The 19,813-nt window shown below is 44.4% G+C and overlaps 1 protein-coding gene across 6 annotated transcripts in view; it reads right to left on the bottom strand.

The window, feature by feature from the left end:
* Positions 1 to 584: 584 nt before the first annotated feature.
* Positions 585 to 19,813, bottom strand: part of FAM13A (family with sequence similarity 13 member A) — a 119,653-nt gene continuing 100,424 nt past the window's right edge. For 5 of the 6 annotated variants that reach the window (XM_063156622.1, XM_063156624.1, XM_063156625.1 and 2 more), the window contains 10 exons: positions 18,183 to 18,396; positions 17,696 to 17,834; positions 16,525 to 16,606; positions 16,176 to 16,396; positions 14,880 to 14,963; positions 11,062 to 11,157; positions 9,440 to 9,523; positions 5,366 to 5,562; positions 4,598 to 4,699; positions 585 to 3,702 (listed from right to left, as the gene is read on the bottom strand). In XM_063156622.1, coding sequence (XP_063012692.1) covers positions 3,576 to 3,702; positions 4,598 to 4,699; positions 5,366 to 5,562; positions 9,440 to 9,523; positions 11,062 to 11,157; positions 14,880 to 14,963; positions 16,176 to 16,396; positions 16,525 to 16,606; positions 17,696 to 17,834; positions 18,183 to 18,396 — 1,346 coding nt within the window. In that variant the 3' untranslated portion in view covers positions 585 to 3,575. The remainder of the gene's footprint in view (positions 3,703 to 4,597; positions 4,700 to 5,365; positions 5,563 to 9,439; positions 9,524 to 11,061; positions 11,158 to 14,879; positions 14,964 to 16,175; positions 16,397 to 16,524; positions 16,607 to 17,695; positions 17,835 to 18,182; positions 18,397 to 19,813) is intronic. The other variant, XM_063156623.1, reaches the window with a different exon arrangement.

The raw sequence follows: 19,813 nt of genomic DNA, 5'->3' as shown, positions 1-19,813 counted from the left end.
CTAGGTCACCACACAAGTCGTCTGGACTGTTTGGAAATACAAAATTCAGTCTTTGCTGGTTTTAAATGGAACAGGCAGTTCTGCAATTAATAAAAAACCAAACCAAGCCATGAGTCCCCATCCCAAGTGCTTTCACTAGCACATCTCTGCATTACCCCATGTCCTGGGGTGACTTTATGATGCTTGTATTCTGTTTATGAACCTGGGTATGAAGTTCTACACCTTTAAGGTGGGTTCTGAGAGCGAAGGGGGTGGCAGGAGAAGTGCAGTTATCAGAAGCTGCACTGGCTGCCCCACATCCTGCTCCTGGACTGTGCTGGCTGCAGAACAGATGGGGGACAGAGCTCTCTTTTGCTTTTAGTTAGTTTTAGCTAGCTGAAGCAAAGAAGTTCCATGGACTGTGGCTTTTCCTTTTCTTGGAACTGTTCAAAACCGCTTTGGACCAAAATCTCAGAAGAACACCGGGAGTTCACGCCTGTGGCCCACTGGGGCTGGGATGCTGCACTCCAGCGCCAGAAGGACTGAGAGACACACAGCGAGCTGAACTACACTCCTCAAAAATGACTTTCTGAATTTGCCATCACTTCAGAACAACAAGAGGTTTTATTGTTTGGTATTGTTCATTTTTTATGTTTGTTGATGCTTTGCTTATTAAATAAACAGGTTTTTTCCACTTTTCTCCAAGGAAATCTTTTCCCGAACCAGTTGGGGCAATTTGCCCTAAACCAGGACACCCACTCTGACTAGCAAAGGGCACATGCAGCCCATGACCAACTTTGGAAGAGTTCAAGGGATCCCGAAGTGACCAAAATAGAAGCAATTTTGGCAACAACACACACACCACATATAGCAAGTGAAAGGGGATAAAGTACCCTTACGTAAGTACCACAAACTAAATACAAATATTTGTGAATCCACTTGCCCTTAATAAAGAAGGAAGGGGGAGAAGTTGTTCTGGGAGTCCTTTTGGCTCCTCTGGTGTGACATGCATGAGGCCTGGCTACAACCAACACGGGATTTCATCTTGGTTAACTGGCTTCTGTACATTGGCAATGATCCCCTGGGGAACTGAAGAAAGCATTTCAGAAGTGCCCTCCCTTGGGTATCAGGGTGGAGCCTGGCTCAGGGCACACCAAGGGGTGCACATAAGCCTCTGGAGCGGGAGAGTGAGCCCAGGTGTCCCAGGATGGTGGAACTGTGAGCACTCAATGACTCAGTGTCCCTGAACTTGGGGCCTTTCTCTCCTTCAGGCAGCACCTGTTTGATGTGAACACCTTGTTGGGGGTTAGGTTCATTTTATTTTGTTCCTTCTTACCTATAGAATTTTTCCCATAAGTTGCTAAGAAACATTAACTACTGGGTACTTATGGGTACTTAAGAAAAACAAAGTGGCCAAGCTCGGATATCTGGTAGCACTTCTCTCATCTAGGGCGGATTTCTCTCCAAGGGGCAGAGAAACCCTGAGAACTGGGCAAATAAAGGGTGGGGGCAGTGGCTGGTCTCTCTCCCTCTCAGCATCAAAGAAGGATGGTCAAGCCGTTGCTTACTGCAGGGAGGATTCAGTGTCACCACCAGAGCCCAGCCCAGAGCTGCTGCTTCATTCCTGGGGTGAGCTTCTGCTTGTGAGGGCAGCCACTGAAGTGGGACCTTATTAACACTTACCTCACTAAAAGAAGTTCCTATCCCCATCTGATCAGGTGCCCAGGATCCTGAGGTCTCCCCTTTCTGCCCTGCTGGGAACTGGGCTCCTCTGTCCCACCCTGGCTGCTTCTCTGGCACTGCTCTGAGCTTTCACTGCACTGCAGCCCCTCACCGCCTGCCTGCCCATGGTTCCAGCCACAGCTCCAGAATAGCTTCTGATACATCTCCTCTACCACCCCGGGATTGTTTCACTCATCATTTTCTCAGAGTCCTGCTGGGGCACTGGGATTGGCTGCCCCAGGGTTTGTGGAGCAAAGCCTCTCTTCTCTCTTCCCTCCCTTCCCGTGTGGACCAAGCCGCCATCACCGCGCACTCCCTGAGCTCACAGCACAGCGCCCCCTGCAGGCCCGGGGGAGTCACCGCACCTGCCCTGCCCGCCGGGAGCCAGCAGCGCCCCTGCCGGCCGTGCCAGGAACTGCACCCAGCGAGAAAGCGCCTGTGGCTGAGCGAGGGCTGGGACTGAGTTCTGGGTTCTGTTTGGTGTTAATGCTGTGTTGTTGTTTGTTTGCTTTATTTTACACACTAGTAAAGAATTGTTATTCTTATCTTCACATCTCTGCCTGAGAACCCCTTAATTTCAAAAATTGTAATAATTCAGAGGGAGGGGGTTTACATTTTACATTCCAAGGGAGGGTCCTGCCTTTCTTGGCACATACCTGTCTTTCAAACTGACACACCTGAATCAGGTGTCCCAGGACTTTCTTTTCTGAAAGTCATAAATTTGGAAAGAGTAAATTGTCAAAGCTTGCACTCCAGACAGGTGCCCTTTCCACAGGCAGAGCACAGCTCCATGCTCTCAGTTGCCTGCAGTATCCTCTGGGAAGAAAAGCTCATCCTCTGCTGCCACCATCAGTGTTGCTGCTGCCGCCCACACAGGGGTGATGTGCACAAAAGAAGAAAATTTAGGTGAGTGAGTTTGTGGGACACCTGTGTAGACTGTTCAGCTTGGTCTCAGGTGTCTGTATCATGATGAAGCACACGTACTAATGGGGTGGGTCCTCCAGATATCTACCACATATTTGACACCAATATTTAACCAACCATCAAAATCCCAAGGGATTCTGACTTAAAGCTTTTAAAACCTCTTCTTTTCCCTGTTGCCCAAATGTGGTCAGGTCTCAGTATCACCCTCCAAGCAGAACAAGCTGGTAAGAACATTGGCTCCATGGCTCATTTTCTTTACCATCCCGAACATGCAGGTACTTCCTTCTACTCCGGTTGAATTGGCCATCAAAAACATGGGAAGAAAACCCAACTCAAGCCTGGGCAAAACTGCAACTCACACCAGCTCTGGCTGATGACCAGGAGATTATTACAGCATTTCTCTAGAGCAACAGAAGATGCTGGACTCCAAACAGGTCAAAAGTCTGAGCAAATCTTTACTGTAGCTACAAGAGAACAGTCTTGGTGCTGCCTGATCGGTGCCTTAACATAAGATTGGTCAGGGCACTTTTCTGTTCAACTCAAATAGAAGCTATTTGATGATTTCATTACTATTAATCCTATTTTGCCTCTTGCTATAATATCCTGGGGAAAAAGAACAGCATGGCTGGCTTTGATATTCTAAATATTACAGGATCTGTAAGCAAATCAATACAGAAGGATCCCTTCAGTGCAGTCACTGAGCGCAGTGTTGTGTCTCCTACACTGGCAAACTCCATTCTGGGCATCAGGCCTGGAGAAACAGTGGGCAACAGCAAATGTAGAGAGTTACAGAAATCCACCTTTCCTCCCTCTCCCACCTCTGGGAATGACCCTTCAGTTCCCAGGGAGCTCCTCAGCTCTCCCAGTCAGGCTCCCGCTGCATCCACTTCATGCATTTGTCCGTTTGGTGCTCTCTCCTCTTTGTTTATTGGCAAAAACAATCTCCTCCTTTACATGATCTTGGAGCTAATATCTCTCTTACTGATCAGGACTTCCAGCAGCCTCAGCTTGGCCTTAACCTGCTTGTATTCATTGTACTCTTCAGCCATGGGAGTGCGGTCTTCTTTCTGCACATTCCTAGTGGGAGTGAAAGCAGACCATGAGGATTTCTGTAACAGGAAGCCTCCCTCAGCAGCCTCCCTCCCTCCCTCCCTCTATCCATCAACAAGCCCTACAAAGCAGCTCCTCTCCCCTGCTCCTGATCAGGGAACAAGACCAAAACATTTATCTTTTGAGAGAAAAAAACAAACAAATAAAAAAAGGGGCAAACCATCTCCTCCAACAAAGTGTGGGATGCTTGTGTGCTGAGGCTGAGCACAACTCCACAGTTCCAAATGCAAAATCCTATTTGAAACCTGCCCTGCTTCCCTAAAATCACCAGCTCTGCAAAACAGTTGGAAAACACTTCAGGAGCCATCTGAGTGTCAGCCTGCGAGGCTGGCAAAATAAAATACAGCCTCCCCTGTCTGGGCACCACAGCACTTAACATGAACAGGCCCACTCATGCAAAAGGAAGATGGTATTTGATCAGATTGCTCTTGGCTTACAGGAAAGTTCTAAATTTTCAGTGATTTTACAAAAGCCCCTAAGGATGATGGCTGGTAGCAAGAAACAGACAAGATAATTTAAGAGTATAAGTATATGAAAACATTCTATCAGCTGGTTAATGAGGGACATATTTTAAAACAATAAAACAAGTTACACTAAAGCAGAAATACTTGCTAAAACTAGCATCTGAATACCTCACAGACAAGCAAGAATGGGACAGAAATCACTACGGAAAAAAACTAGTTACTTTAACATTGAATAACTCTTCCACCATTCTAAATGTGCGTAAAGCAATGATAATGATTGTGAAGAAGAAATACATAATATTAAATTCAGGTAACTTTCTGTATTTTGAGATCGGAAAAAAGATGCAAAACAGATTAAAAGTAGCTGAAGAACAGAGAGGCAGCTGAGAAATTGTTACCTTCCATTTTGTCGGAAAAAGTTATCTTCAAAGTCTCTCAATTTTTTTCGGATTCGCTTTTTCTCTTCCCTGACTTCTTGGAGCTGCTCTACCAGTTCAGGGCTGTTGGGTTTAAAGATAAATGAGATTATCCATAGTACACAATAAAAACAGGAAACACACAGTATACCTACAGATGTTTAGCTGTACATATGCCAAGCAATGGAGTTGCTCCTGGAAGCAGCTTTGGCAGCCCCACATAACTTAAAACAAAAAGCTCTCTGAATTAAATTCAGCAAAATCATCATAGTCTTAAGCTGCAGCTTCTAAGGAGGTTAAGTGTGCACTTCACAATTTAACACTAACTTCTATGAAAGTTCCTCTTCTCCTGCAGATGGGTCTGGGTTTGGTGACTTTTATAGGATCAAATTCAATGGTCACAACTTAGGGCTACCACCCCCACGTGTCTGCACTTGAAACCAGCAAAGCTACTTCCACTTGACCTCTCCAAAACACAAAAAGCCTTCTGGAGTGCAGGGTTTCCATGATAAAGGCTTGCCACTGGTGGAGTTACTATTTAGAGATGGAATACAAAGATGCATAAGCTAAGTATCAGGACAAGGTAGTTTCTTTCCAAGCCCTTTCTATGAGGGTCTCTTGCATTTAAAAATGAAACATGAAAACATCTGGCTCAGATCATAAATAGAAAAAAAAACCCCTTTTCTGACAAATAAAATACTATTTTAGCAAGAAATAACTTTTTTGTAGTTGCCTGTGAATTCAACATACATGGATGCTTCATGGAGATTTGAAAGCCCCATATCCTGACTGCTCCTAGATGGTATCTTATCATCCACCGGGGAAACAAAGCCGTCAGCATCATCTTCTAGCTGATCCAAGAAACTGCGCACACTGAAATCCGTTTTTATGGTAATTGTGAGATCTGGCTTCACATTGCTGTCCTCCTCAGAGCCCTCCTCTTCTTCCTACACACAGGGACAGAGCAGCCCCACAACAAGACAGGTTATTGCTTCCCTTCTCAGGAACAGGCTCCTCTCACCACATGCACTCAGGAACAAGAAGTGGAAAGGCAGAGCAAACACTTCAATTGCCAAGCAATACACAGGACACCAGAAGACCATCAGTAAGACACCCTAGAACCAAAGCATGACAGAGAAATTGCCACCACAAACTCAGATTGGTTAAGGAGACCCAGAGCGACACAACTGAGAGAAAAAAAAATATCTGGGGTTCAGAGCAACATGTTGCTTTGTTTAGTTTGTGTATTCTGACAAAAAGGAACCCATTTACAGACGTTACACATATTGCCCAAAGCACACCAGCCATCCTCTGCATTTCCCTGCAAACATTTCCCAGCAAACATTTCCCAGCATAGAGACTACCTCGTTAAAATATGGAATTTTCTCTCAAAAGATGCAGCTCAACAGCTCTCTCTAATGGCTGAATTCAAGACCTCAAATGCTCATTCAGTGATACCAGTGAGCTCAGATGAGTCTTACAATTACCCAAATGTGGGAAATGATTGACTGTAAAAGGACTGCTGCTGCTAACATGTTCAAACATTAGCTCTGACCATTTTGCTGGAATACACTAAAAACTGAACTGGAAACTCTGCACAGTGCAATTTCCCATTTCCTCAATGCACACTGAATTGGTTGTGTTCCAATTAAAAAAAAAAATTTACAGGCATGAGATTTGAAAGTCCCTGCTGCACTTGGTATTCACCAGTTCACTGTGTTCTCAAAAGTAGGGCTTGTCCTGAGACACTGTCCAGAAATAATTTTAATTATCAGGGAATGAGGCCCAGTCTCTTATGTACAGAGACATTTCTAGAAGGCAGTTTTCAACCTTAATGTAAGGAAAGAGGCTACTTAGAGAAAGCAGCAAATGCCAGCATGGACAGTAAATCTCTCAAATATGTATGTATGTGTCTGTAAATGTATTTATTTTACAGCCATGTAACTCTAGCCAGGAAGGATCTAAGAACATGAATATCTTTAAAAGCTTTTGGGGGCTAACATCACTTAAGTCTTCTAGACAAAAATATATTGTAGCACCGAGATCAAAAGCAGACATTTTCTTCATTTGTTTTTTCATGTGATTCCTTGTGAATAGTTCAACTATTCCTAAGAGACTGGTCCCATATTTCAAGCAAAAAGGGAGAAGGCAACAGCAAGACCTGGCTTAGTCCCATTAAACCCTCAATGATTTCCAAATGCATACATTTAAATTAAATTATAGTTTGCCCAGAGTTTTCTTTTTAATTTAAAGCTCTAGGCTATGATGATACATTGCAAAGTCACGGGCTGAAAATTACAACCAAGATTGAGACTGCAGGGTGAAAAAAACATTATCTGGGAAGAAGTTTTTAGTAGCAATAATAACAAAAGATATAGAGAAGTTTGAATGCATCTCAGGAAAATCTGCAGGGAATGTGTGGAAGTTGAAGCAATATTTAGCACATGATTAGACGAGACCCATTTCTCCAGACATCAGCTGTACAGTTTAAACAGAAAGCACAAACCAGCAGCCATGTACTCTTCTTAAGCCCTACCAACAACTCCAGGCTGAAATGGGGAGGCGAGACCACCTTTCACTGCCATTCCCTGTCCCCAGGAGTGCCGCCCAGCCCAGGCTGGGAAGGGCTGCAGCAGAACAAAGGTACTGCTGTGCCATGGAGCAGGATTTGCTAAGTCAGTCTAAGCAGTGAAAGCAGCACACTTTGCTTCAGAGGAATCTCTCTGGCAACAAAGGAGGAGCTCCCATGCCCTTTTCTGGGAGAGCTCCTGGACTGAAAGCAAAGGGACAATTTCCATAAGCAGTGTGACCAAGCTGCTCCTGAGGACTGACACAAGTTCCTCACAGATACCCATGAGCCTGCCTTGCCTCACTGCAGACACAGCACACTGCCCGAGCCAGCAAGCAGCTCAGGAGCCAGCCTCCTGCCATGGGAGGCCACAGGAGGAAAAGAAAGAGCAGAGTTTTCATTTACACCTCAGAGCCAACACACTGCATCTGGTTCTCACAAGACCTCTAAAATAATTTTGCTCTTAAATAGGAAGGGGCGAATTAAAAGGATTCTTAGCCAGAACTCCAACAGAAAAGGCCCTCTAAGGCCTTCCCTCTAAAGTCTCACATAGGAACCTCAATTAAACCTGCAGCAACATTTATACCTTGAACCAGAATGATCTTCATACACAAGATTCATGTATCATGCACCTGCTTGGATTGTCAGGCAATCATGAGGCATTCCAGAGTTACAAATGTCACATCCCCAGAGTATCCTATCATCGGCACTCCCACAAAGCAAGAATCCTAATGATTTTTCCAACACAACATCCAAGATATTGTACCAAAATGTTTGGTAAGGTCACCTCAAAACACCTTTCAAGTTTTTAGTCAACTATCCCAAATGCTTCAAGAAAACCTCACCCAGAAACACACAAATACTGACACTGTCAGCAGCCTGTCAAATATTTCCCTGCCCATAGTGGACCTATGCAGGAGCTAAGTTTTGGGGCCTTTTGCTCATTTCCTCTCCTTACTTCTGAGTGTAGTTCAGTATAATGCTGCCATGTGCAGCTTCACAAAGCCCCATTTAAGTGTTAATAGGCACATCATGTTAGCAGGCTTAAGGCTGTCATCTAAATCTTCTCCAGAAACCCCTCCAGGTTTGTATTCCCTGCAGGACTGGTTTCCAGCCCGTGCTGGCCATCAGAGATCACCATAATTGACAGCTCTAAGTTCTCACACTGGGTGCAAGCAGAGGTGGGGAAAAATGACACACTAAAACAAAAAAAACCAGAAGCAAACAAAAACACTCCCAGACCAGTACTGCAGGTTTGATCCAGCAGTTATCTAGAAAATACTAAGAAGCTCAGTGATCATTAACCAGCTTCCAAACAGCAGCTTAACATCTTCAATCTGCAATCTGGTATTAAAGAATATGTGACTTGAATAGTCCATTAATATACAATCCACTGCACTCAATCACCTCGGATCTCTAAGTCTGCAGTACTTACATCTAACCAAGCTCTGGCTGGATAACAGAAATATGACCCAAATGTGCTGAAGCACTTCTCTCCCTTGTTACACTGCAAGGGAGGGCTCAGCTCCACGCTGTGTGTCCCGGTCTGCTGCTGGACTTTATTCCTGAGGGGAAGGCCCAGTATCACAGCAATCCTCCCCACCCCAAATTATTACTCCACAGCAGCACAAGAAGAAACACAACAATCCTGCCGTCCAAACCTGACCAAGCATCAACTAGCAGAACTAAGCTGTTCTTACTTCCATCCTCATTAAGTTAAAAAGGCCCTGCACAAGGTGGTGAAAAAGAGCCTGGATAAAACAAGTGGAGGGGAGCAGGTAAGGATCCCGTGAGTGCCCCGGCTAGCTCCACGTGCGAGGGTTAGTTTTGTGAGAGCTCATTCCTGCCACGGTGCTGTGAGCAAGCCACAGAGCCTGGGAGTGAGAGAAACTACTGCAAAACAAGTTAGTGTCTTTTAAAAGAAAGGAGGAAAGCAAGAAAAAAAGCAAGGTACAAGGATAACTGTGATTTTGTAATTTTTTTTAAAGCAAAATAAAATATATTATGTGCAGATGGAGGGGAAGGGACAAGGATAGGAAAGAATGCAAAGCCAAGGAAACACTGTAGTCTTATCTACAACAAGGGAAGAATTTGATCAGAATTGGCGAGGCTTAAAGCAGCTACTGATTTTTCAGGAGGACACTGCAAAAAAATCAACACTGATGAAAAAAAAATCAATCAACCATTCTGTTTCATTGGTATAAGGGGAAAGTTGATGCAAACTGAGCAATTAGTTAGCAGCTGGAGGTCTTCACCTTTATCTCCTTGAAGAAGGAAGCTGTTTCGCCCTCGATAATTGGCTGCAGCAAAGGGCTTCTCCGCTTGCTGGAGGGGGAACCCTGTGACAGGTGTTAACAAGTATGTTACATTGTGAACCCCTTTCTCCTCCACCACCTGCTCTCAGCTCATTCTCACCCATACACTCCCAGCTCATTGCTGGACCACCAGGAGAAATAGCTTTCTCAAGGAAGAAAAACAGGCCTGGCAAACCCCTGAACCTTGGGCTGTTTTCTCTCAGGATGCTGCTTAGCAAAGGACACCACTGCCAATCTGTTTTAAAAAAGAAACTTGGATGATTATTAGCTGGGTAGTGACTATGAGGTGAAGGCTGCAAGAAAATAATGCCCAGTCCAATGGCTGGCTCTCCAGACCTACAGGGTAAGCTCAGACAGGCTCTCCAGATTTGCTTTCCAGGAGCCTGATTCCCCACTGAAGTACCTACTGATGTAGAGATGGATTTTCAAATGCATTCTGTCTCTCTATGAGCCTCTCACTATTCTCACTCAGAAGACTGGGGAAGAAAACAGTCTCATCTCTCCTCTACCAGCCTCTGTGGATTTTCAGTTTTGTGCATTAACAGGACCTGGGCTCTCTATGACAGCTTTGCATTATGCTGCCCATGCACACCTACACAGCTTCCTCCTCGACTGCCAGCACTGTCTTCACAGCACACATTTTGGGGACTATTTTGCATATTACAGGAGGAACAGCTTTTTATTTTGTTTTAAATGCAGGACCAGGAACACCTCCCAGCATCTGCAGAAAAAAAGCCCCACCCCTCAGTGACACTGCAGTGGGTAACGCTGTGCCAGCCAATTCACTTCACTGGCCATCTACAGAAAGTGGACAGAACAGGAGCACTGCTCAGGAAAAGCAAAAAAATAGTTCATACATGACAGATAGAGTAAACAGGAACTTTGATAAAAGAACTCTTTTCCATAGTTAGGCTTGAAGTATTCTGTGTGAGTTTTTTTAGATTAATTAATTTTTAAAAACTGGACTACACAAATTGTCTAAAATTAAAAAAGGTGAATTTTCTCCCTAGAGGGGTGTATTGAGTTCCCTGCTGGTGGTAAAGCACCACCTTGAAAGAGGGAATATCCACCATTTAGAGGATCTCTTAATACAAATTAAGTGTTAGAAAACTGAGGACTTTTTCTTTCATCCAAGGACACACCTGGCACCTCCTGTGGGATCTACTCAAGTCTGTGTGCTGTGTACAGGAATCCTGTACCTACAACCCTGTGGAACCAAGCAGCATGGAAGACCTACAGCTCAGCATGGGTTGGTATGGAAAAAGAAGTGAGGCTGTACCAAACAGAGGATGGATGAAATAACAGCAGCAGCCCAATGGAAAGAGAAGAAACAATACAAGGTGTGATGTTCCCCGTGGCTCACAGGTGGGCACTAAAGTTCCTTGACCAGCTTTGCCCAACTTCAGTGTGAAGTGTCATTGATCACTCATTTGTTTGATCTTTGAGTGATAAGGGAGGTTGGGACTTAGCCTCAGTGATTGTGTTGTAAGCAAAAGTGCGGTGATTCCTGCTTCCTCAGCTTGAAACCAAAGAAATACCCCACAGAAGAGTGCTCTACTCACAATAATGGGGATGGTGTTGGCTCTGGAGAGGATCTGTTTGACCAAGCGATACCTGTCATACAACGGCTTCATCACCTGCCGCTCGTTTTTGGTTACCTGAAAAGGAGAAAGAGGGGACACCCATGAAGCCTGCAACAAAAACTCCACTCCAGAATTCATGTGCCTGTGATCACCTCAGTCTGAGTGGCTCAAAGAGACTTGTATGGGGATGACAGGAGAGCAGCACTAGCCCTGAAACTGCTGTCCACCATGGCATCGCCTGTGCCTGGTGCCACCTGAAGCTGTGTGGGCTGTCTTGTACAGGGGCTGTAAGGGACAGGTGCTTCAAATGACCAACAGGGATCAGATGTGCCCAGCACAAAATGACCTGAGGAGGCAGCACTCTGTGCTTGCAGTCACGTCTGCTGCCCTAAGCACCAGCTGAGCTTTGAGCTTTCCCATCCTTGTTCCTGTGGCCGGCCCTCAAAAGCCGTGCTTGTGACCCATGAAAAGAGAAAGCAGCTGCACTGACTGCATGTTGCAATGTGAGCAGACTTCCCTTGAGTATGGTAAACTACAGATTTCACAACAGCTGACTTTCTGGCTGTGCTATTTCTCTTAATTTCCTGTACAAGCCAGCAGTTTTTCCTCTTTTTAGCCCCCCAGCCTTGCCCTCCATCCCTCCTCACAGCCATTTTGCTGGGAAGGATTCACTGCAATGCTTGGAAGGGATGAAGGTGCCATGGCTGTGTGGCATAGAGAAGATAGAATAGTGCTGTCATGTCCACCTCAGGTGTTCCTTATATTGCTCTGTCCTTAATTCCACTCCTCCTTATTCCTTCTTGTGCTCCCTCCCCAGTTTTGAGAGCATTACAAACTGAGTGTGTTATTTCTGGTTTTCTTTCAGATTCAAGGTGGGTTTTATTTCTTCAGTGTTTTCTTACAACACATTAGAAAACAAACAAAATCCTCAGCAATACCTGATCATCATTCAGCACTGTCTGACCCATATCCTATAAGTGTCCTTCCATTAGATCTTTTGTCTAACTTTAGATTATAAAGCTCTTATGAGGAAGCTTTAACTGATGTCATGCCTTTCTACTTGCTGCTAATCACCAGAGCACCTGAACAACAGCCATATAAAAATCAGCATCAACCCCTAGGGAGCTTTGTGCAGTCTCTTTCTACAATAGAAACAGGAGAAAAGGGAATACAGCTTCAGACAGTGAGGCAATTTTAAACTGCTTTTTATTTTGTCTGCAGTTAACTTTCACTGGCATAATCTTTCTAAAGCTTTTACATCCTCCCTCCAGAGAAAGAGACAGTTTTGGCTTGGGAGGGGCAGGAAGGCTGTAAGTATTGCCAGGAGTGGGATGGCAGGGATGAACTCCAAGAATCTGGAGGTAGCATCCATCTTCCTCCTGATAACAAAGCCTATGTTCCCTCTGTTGGGGGCAAAGGAACAGGGAGGGAAAGGAGGAAGATCTTTATTCCTTTCCTGGCTCAATGCAAATATCCCCAGGCCTGATAAGGGGGATATAGATGGGCAGTCTTGAGCTCTGGGGCTGAATGTCCCACACCCCCAAGGCACAGCAGGGTTCCAATTCCTGACAGCCTCAAGCTGCCTGTTCACTGAGTAAGCAGCTCACATGGATTAGAGGGATGTGAGCAGCATGAAACAATTCACTCAGTCCTCTTTGTGTTGAGCTTTGTGCTGATGTGCCTGCACTCAATTGCACTGGCTAGCAAGTTGCCTCCAACTTTCGACATTTCTCTGTAGCCCATCCAGAATACAACTAGAGAAACTGAATAACCTAAATATATATATAATATTATTCCTAGCTTTACAAGATTAGCAGTTTGTGGAACAGGAGGTACAGCACTACTGTTGGCTCAGACAGTCTGTTACTTAAAAAAAACCCAAGGCTATGATGAGGCTTATGTTGAGGCTGAGAATCAAACCTTCAATTAACAACATTTCAAAGCTGATTAACAGCACTGTTCTGTACAGAAAAATAAACACAAGCCTTGGAATGGGTACAAAGTCCTTAGGTATGTTGAAGAATGGAAAAGTTCAACAACATCCTTCAGTGTCTGAGTGTCAGTGTGGAGGAGCAACACAGATAATGAATACAGGCATTGCAAGTTAAGCGTATGGAGTCTGAGCCTGTCCTGCAGCTCATTTACACCGGCAAACTTTACAGAAAGCATATTCTGAAAGTAAATGTTTAGTACATGGGCACACTGCCTCATTAGGTAAACATAAGTAAGACCAGTAAAACCTGAGTATATTTTGGGAGAACATCAAAATGCAAAGAGACTGTCAGAATAATGGAGCCTTTGACACAACTCTGGGGCACACTCCACGTGGCAAAAGAGCAGCAGCTGAGAACAGACCATTGCTTGCATTGTTAGAGCAGCTCAAGAATTTCTGCAGACAGACTTTTGGCTTAACTAAAACAGTTCAGTTCCACCTTTGCAGGTTCATCTATCACTGGTGCAGAAAGACCCAGCTGCACAATAAATCTGAGCTCCATTGTTTTTCTTGTTTAGTTAAATATCTTTAAGGAAAAAAACCCTTGGCTGAACTATCCACATTCTCCTCAAGCTCTCAGTACTTTTCCACTGCTGCTCTGCCAGGAGCTGGGAACAGCAAAAGCTGATCAGTCTTCCTTTCCATGCAGTTCAGTGTTACTAGGTATAGACAGCTTATTTCAAAACAAAACAAATTAAAAAGCAGTTGTACAAACGAGGCATTGAAAAAGGTAGGTGGAAATAAAAGTATGCTGACAAGATAGGCTCTGGGCTTGTTATTTTTTTTAACAGACTGAAGTGAGTTCACTTCAGTAAGATGCCAACTGTTGATTTATATAATTGTAAAAGCAGCAAAAAAAGACTTGGTCTCACAGAGAACACAGGGAAGGTTAAGTGGATTCCCTTGTGCTGCCTTTTTTCTACACAAGAATAAATCTGCCTGTCCTCTCATGTAACTATGCCATTTTCAGTTGCTAATACAGTTGTGACTGTACAATATTAGCACTCCAAGAAGGCATTTAAATAAATTAGTGAGACTTTTTAAAAACAATGGATAAAGGAAGATATAATTTGGAAGGAAAAGATCAGGAATCTCATGCAGCAGCAGAATGACAGATTTGTGAGCTGCACCAATCAAGTACTCCTTATAAGCAGTAATTTGCTGCTCCCAAGCCACTGCTCAGGGGATTAGCAGCACTCTGAAATTAAGTTACTTTACCTATATAGCTGGTCACAAAGATTACAATGACATCAGTGAAATAGAAGGGGTGACTTATAAAAAGCCAGCTTCATGGCCTGGAAGCCACTGTGTTTCTGCAACAGCAAGGACCAACAGGAGACAAAACTTAATTCTCTGTATTCACAAATAAGTTGGCCTTATACCATTGATATCAGAAAACTGCAAACTTCCTGGCTGGATGAGGGACCACGCACAAATATTCTCATGCAGACTGTCCACTGGGCCTCAAACTGGATGTCTGTGGAACCTGCTGAGCACAGTCCCAAAATAATGACCACTCAGCCTGTAGGTTCTGTCCTGCAGGTGTCTGTCCAGCTCAGTGCTGTGTGAGGACATCACCCTGCCTGGAACAGACTCCTCAGCAGCTGCGGAAGTAAAGGATCAGGGAGGTGGATTAGAGGGTGCACGTGTGGCTTGGAGAGCAAGAAGTTCTAGTGACCTGACATCAAAAGGGCTTTAGGGGCATCATTAACCACAGACAATGACATAGAAAGATGTACTTTGAGACAAAAAATGCAAAAAAAATCCCCAAAAAAACAAAGAAACCAAAATCTGCAGTACATACCGGTCTGCCATGAATGCCTTCATAATTCAGCAAAGCCCTCTGAAGAGCCACTTTTTCAGCTGCTATCTGATCTCGTGTCATGTCCTATGAAAAGTGGCACAGAGAGAGGGAAAGGGAGGAAGAAAAGAAAAAAAAGTCAGATTCCTGGACTTAAAAAATACTGATCTGTGCCATAACCAAAGTCTTGTCATACCATCATTATGGTTTAAAGATTCATCTCTACCTTCCAGTTGTCTTTTCCCAGCTACATTGCTAAAGAGACTGTTAATGTGAGTAGAACACTATGCTCAATGCAGGCAGATTAAACACACAAACTTTGCATATGAAGGTATTTTATGTACCTAAAGTGGATTTACAGATTATAATGTGCTTTGAAAAAACAACACCATGCAACTTTTAATGCTCGTGGATCTTTTCCAGTTAAGATCTGAAATGTTAATTCTACAATAGAATAAATTTGCTTTCTTTTTCTCCAAATCTGAGACAAACTCCAGAACCTCTTGTAAAGCTAGAGAAGACTTCTCTAACTAAGTTGGCTAAAATTTCCCCACTAAATTTGCCTGGCACCAAGCCTTTTCTCCCTATCACAGCACCAAATACTATCATAGTCCCTCTGTAAATGGCCAGGCTGTGGGTTCTTGCTACAGTCAGAAAATAGTCAAAACACATGCTGTATGTTTTTCTTTTGCAGATCTGGCAAACAAAGATAATGCTGTCTGCCTCACTCTTACACAGCAGTGCACAATTTACATGTCAGCAGACTCAAGGACTTCATTTACAAGGCTGCCCAAACCTCAGGAGCTCACATCAGACATGAAGACCTCCCTGCTGATAACCCTCAGAGATCACAGCAGCTAATGGAGCTCAATGTGAAACTCTGAAGGTTAGCAGTAACATACCCTAAGAGAATAACATTCAGTTTTGGGGTGAACAAGAAGCAAGCAGATGACACAATCTCCAGAAGCACTGGAAGATTCTGAATTGCCAAAAACTTTTGGATGGAACAACAGAAACAGCCAAAAATAGGGCAGGAAAAAATTGCAATAATTCAGAAACATTACTAAGAATATGCAAGGGTCAGAGAAAGAACACAAGATACATACAATAGAAACTGAGTTCTGGGGGGAAAAATCAAGATACTAAAGGCAGAGGGAAAGGAACTAAAGCAAGTGAGCCCAGACTAAAGGCTGCAGACTTTTTAACAAAATGTAGACCACAATGCTTTCACAGTGACTGTGCAGCTACAAGTAACCTACTTGCACATAAAAGTCTAAATGTGACCTGTCTACATTGTACCTTAATGTCTTCAGGTCGATTGGTCTCTGCTCGTTTCTCTTGAAGCTTCTTCTGGATGGATTCAAGGGTCACTTCCACAGCAGGCTTGGCAGATTTGTCTGACAGGTCTTGCTTCTTGTCATCCTCCTTGTCCAGCTGGGAGCCGAAGCTCTTGGGGAGCGTGTTGCTGCGCTGACGCACAACAGGGCCAAGGTCTTCCTCTGAGATCTTCAGTTTGGATTCTGAGCAGGGAAAGATGAGCAATTTTTCATCTTTAAAATGTGACTGTGTCAGGATCACTGCCTCACATCAAATCTAAATGAGGCAGAGTCAAGCTGTCCCCCAAAGGTGCACCAGTGGTGGTTCTCACCTTTAAGTTGCTTTCGGAATTTGGCCAAATCATTTGTCCATTTGAGCACTTCAGGGTTGGCTGCCTTGTCACTGTGGGAAGGCTGGGAGGAAAGAAAAGCCATGCTGAATCTGTGTTAAACCACCAGGAGCCATTCACTGAAACAAGCGTGTGGCACAAAGGGGTACAATGGAATTTGGACCCAGCACAGGCACCAGCTTCTGACTGGCAGCTGCACACCTCTGGGCAGCAAACTTCAGACCTTGCTTCAATTGCTCCTGCTTGTCACAACACTCTGTCTTAGGGGCATCGTGAAATGGATTTTCTTTTTAGAAAACACAAAACATTTGATGCCAATGATTAAGCTGTAGGAGTGACTCAGAGGGCCGGATGCACATTGGAATCCTTGTGTCTATTGTTTCCTAACAAGAGGGTACCTCGGAAATAGAGGAAACCTAGCATGAACAGTTGGAAAAGTGTCATGACTCATGTATCAACACCAAAGGCTGCCTTACACCCAAAGACATCAAATAACCCAAATTCTAGGCTACAGCAGCATTTTTTCAGCCTTTCCTACTGCAGACCAGATCTTTCCAGTACAATTCTTTGCCATTTAGATAGCCAAAGATACACACATGCAAAGCTTTACAGTTCCTTACAAAACGTTCTGTGCATCAGAAGGACATGTCAGAACAATTAAGAGTCCAGTACACTGCTGCTGCTCAGCAGCACTTGACTGTGGTTCCTTGCTCAGGAGTGAAGGCAGCTGCAATGCACAGGTGTCCTGGGATTACCATCATGCAAATGAGATCAGCCACTGTGCTTCCCATATGCTGAAGTTAAATAAATAAACAAACAAAGAGAAATTGAACACAGCTATTGCTCCACACTGTCTTAAGCAGTGGTCAAAATCTTATGAATTCATTAGCTTTCCTTTCTTGTGCTGCATGGATATTACATAATACCTGGAAAGGTAATTTGCTTGGTGAGCTTACAGATTTCTGAGGGGGCAGCAGGTCTTCTGCCTTTTTTTTTTTCCCTCTCATCATTATAAAAGCTTTCAAGCCCTCTGTATGTTTGGCATATTTCCCTCTGGTGTCCCTCTGTATGCTTGACCCACTTCCCTGGTGTCCCTTCCCTTTGCTGCTAATGCATCCATCTCCACATAAATGCTGAACTCCTAGAGACTCACTCTGTATTTCCTCTCCTCTTCGAATTTGTCCTCAAATTTCCTGATCTTTTTCTTCAGCCCCTGAATCCTCCGGGTGAGTTGTGCAGGGGTAAGGTCTTCTCTGTCATCTTCATAGGATCCTAAAGACGAACTCCGTCTCCTGCCAAGAGCAGAGATTGCAGGAAGAGCTTATCCAAACAGCCACAGTACATCTTGATGCAGAGAAGGCCACTTCAGCTTTGTATGAACAAAGGCAAGGCCCACAAAAGTGAGAATGCTATGTGCTACTCTGCAATGACAGATAGCAAAAGATGCCCTAACAGCCCTAGATATTAATGCACAAACCCAGAAATCAACTACAAAGAACTTTTTATAAAATATCATTTCCCTGTGAGCGGGGACAGAAACCCAACGCAGCATAGCCGATCCAGAGAGATGCTGCTCGATGCAACCGTGCAAACCCTTAGCAGCTGCATGAGAAAGTCAGCACTGGCAAATCGCAACCCACCTCATGAAGGAATGAGAATTGGGAGGAGAAGGAGGCACTTCTGTATCATCCAGGTACTGCTGGCTCTGTCCATAGGCATAGAAGCGAGGGGACAGCATGGGATCACTGTCCTCGTCCAGAAGCTGGCGAATCAAGCGCCCGGCCTGCGGGGAAAGGCGAGCCTCATCTGAGTCTAAGCCGTCTCGCTGCCATGAGGAGAGAGCAGGGATGGGCTCTGGGAACAGTAAGACAAAGGCTGGTTTTATCAGGTTTGTTTTGTACACAAGACAGACTCCAGGTAACTTTCTAATGAACCTCGACCTGCTCGTCCTGGACTGTGACTCTTGTCACCCTGCATTCTCTGGTCACTACTCCCATCTGCCCTGTGTGCAAACCATTACAAAGCCTGGCCACAGCAGGGAACCTACACAAATATAAGTCATCTCTTTGGTGCAACAGAAAACTACCCAAAGGCTGACCAGGAATTACCATGGACTGACACCAAGCAAGACAATCACCAGCTAGCACCTTTGAGGAAAAAGTTATGCTGGACAAAAAGCATTACTGGCACATGGCATATATATAGCAGAAGCAACTGGATTCCAGAAGAATTTTTTTTCACTTTCAGGATGCACAAACGCTGTAAATGAATAGTGTATTAATGGCTCTCCTATAGGCCCCCCTGTTGCCTGTTACTGGAAATTCAAAGCCTAGGAGTAAGCATAGGTTCTTCTAATCTGCAAGGAAAAGGTGTCCCACATTACCACCTGTTCCACAGGGTGCCCAGCCCACATATTAACAATTATAGTAACATGGTCTGAGTTTCCCCTTTTCCCTTTCACACGCAATCCTGCTTGCAGTATGGTAGAAAAGAGAGGAAATCTTCAGCCCCCTGGACAACATAACCAGTCAGAAGCAAAAGCAATGTTGTACAGGAGGTGGTAGAGTAGGAGAGAAAGGGAAACCCAATTTAGCACTGCTGATTAGCATAATAGAGCCCACAGAAAGCAATCGCCTCAATCTTGTGATCACTCCCTCCAGATGCCATAAGGAGTCTAACATTTTGTGTTCAGATAGTTTACTAAGCTGATTTGCATGCTCCTACTTAAACTGTCTAATCCTGTGGTGCTAAGAGCCAGGCTTTGAACTTCTAAATCTAACAAATAGTTCCAGAGTCAAGTAACAAAACAAAAACCTTACAGAAAGCTTCCAGACCAGTCCCAGAGCTACGGACTAATTGTTTCCTGTGCCTCGTGTGTCTATTCTTCATTCACACAGAGAGGGGGCTTTTGAACTTATCAGTTTATGAATAAAAAGCAGTATTTCCTTTTGCTGAAGAAGGTTAACATTTTCACAGCTCAGAGTGGATTGCATGAGGATTCCCCTGCAGAACCTGTGTGCTGTTTAACATTCCCTCTCTGTACAATTCAGGCAGTGTGAGAGCATCGCCAATGCAGCAGTGACAGGCTCAATGCTGTTGCGCTTGTGCACATCTTCCAGTGATGCTCTCCTCCTTTTGCCTTCTTCCTTAGCACATGGATACAAATGGCATGCCTCTGCTTGGAGGCTGGTGCTGTATGCACACTGATTGCTGCCCTGAAGGGGGTGACAGGAGGTTTTTGCACAAGATTCCTGCATAAGAGCCCCTCCAA

The sequence above is a fragment of the Melospiza melodia genome, chromosome 5 (genome assembly GCF_035770615.1).
Source record: "Melospiza melodia melodia isolate bMelMel2 chromosome 5, bMelMel2.pri, whole genome shotgun sequence".
Taxonomy (NCBI): domain Eukaryota; kingdom Metazoa; phylum Chordata; class Aves; order Passeriformes; family Passerellidae; genus Melospiza; species Melospiza melodia.
Note: the sequence above shows the minus strand (reverse complement) of the source record. Positions and strands in the feature narration are given on the sequence as shown.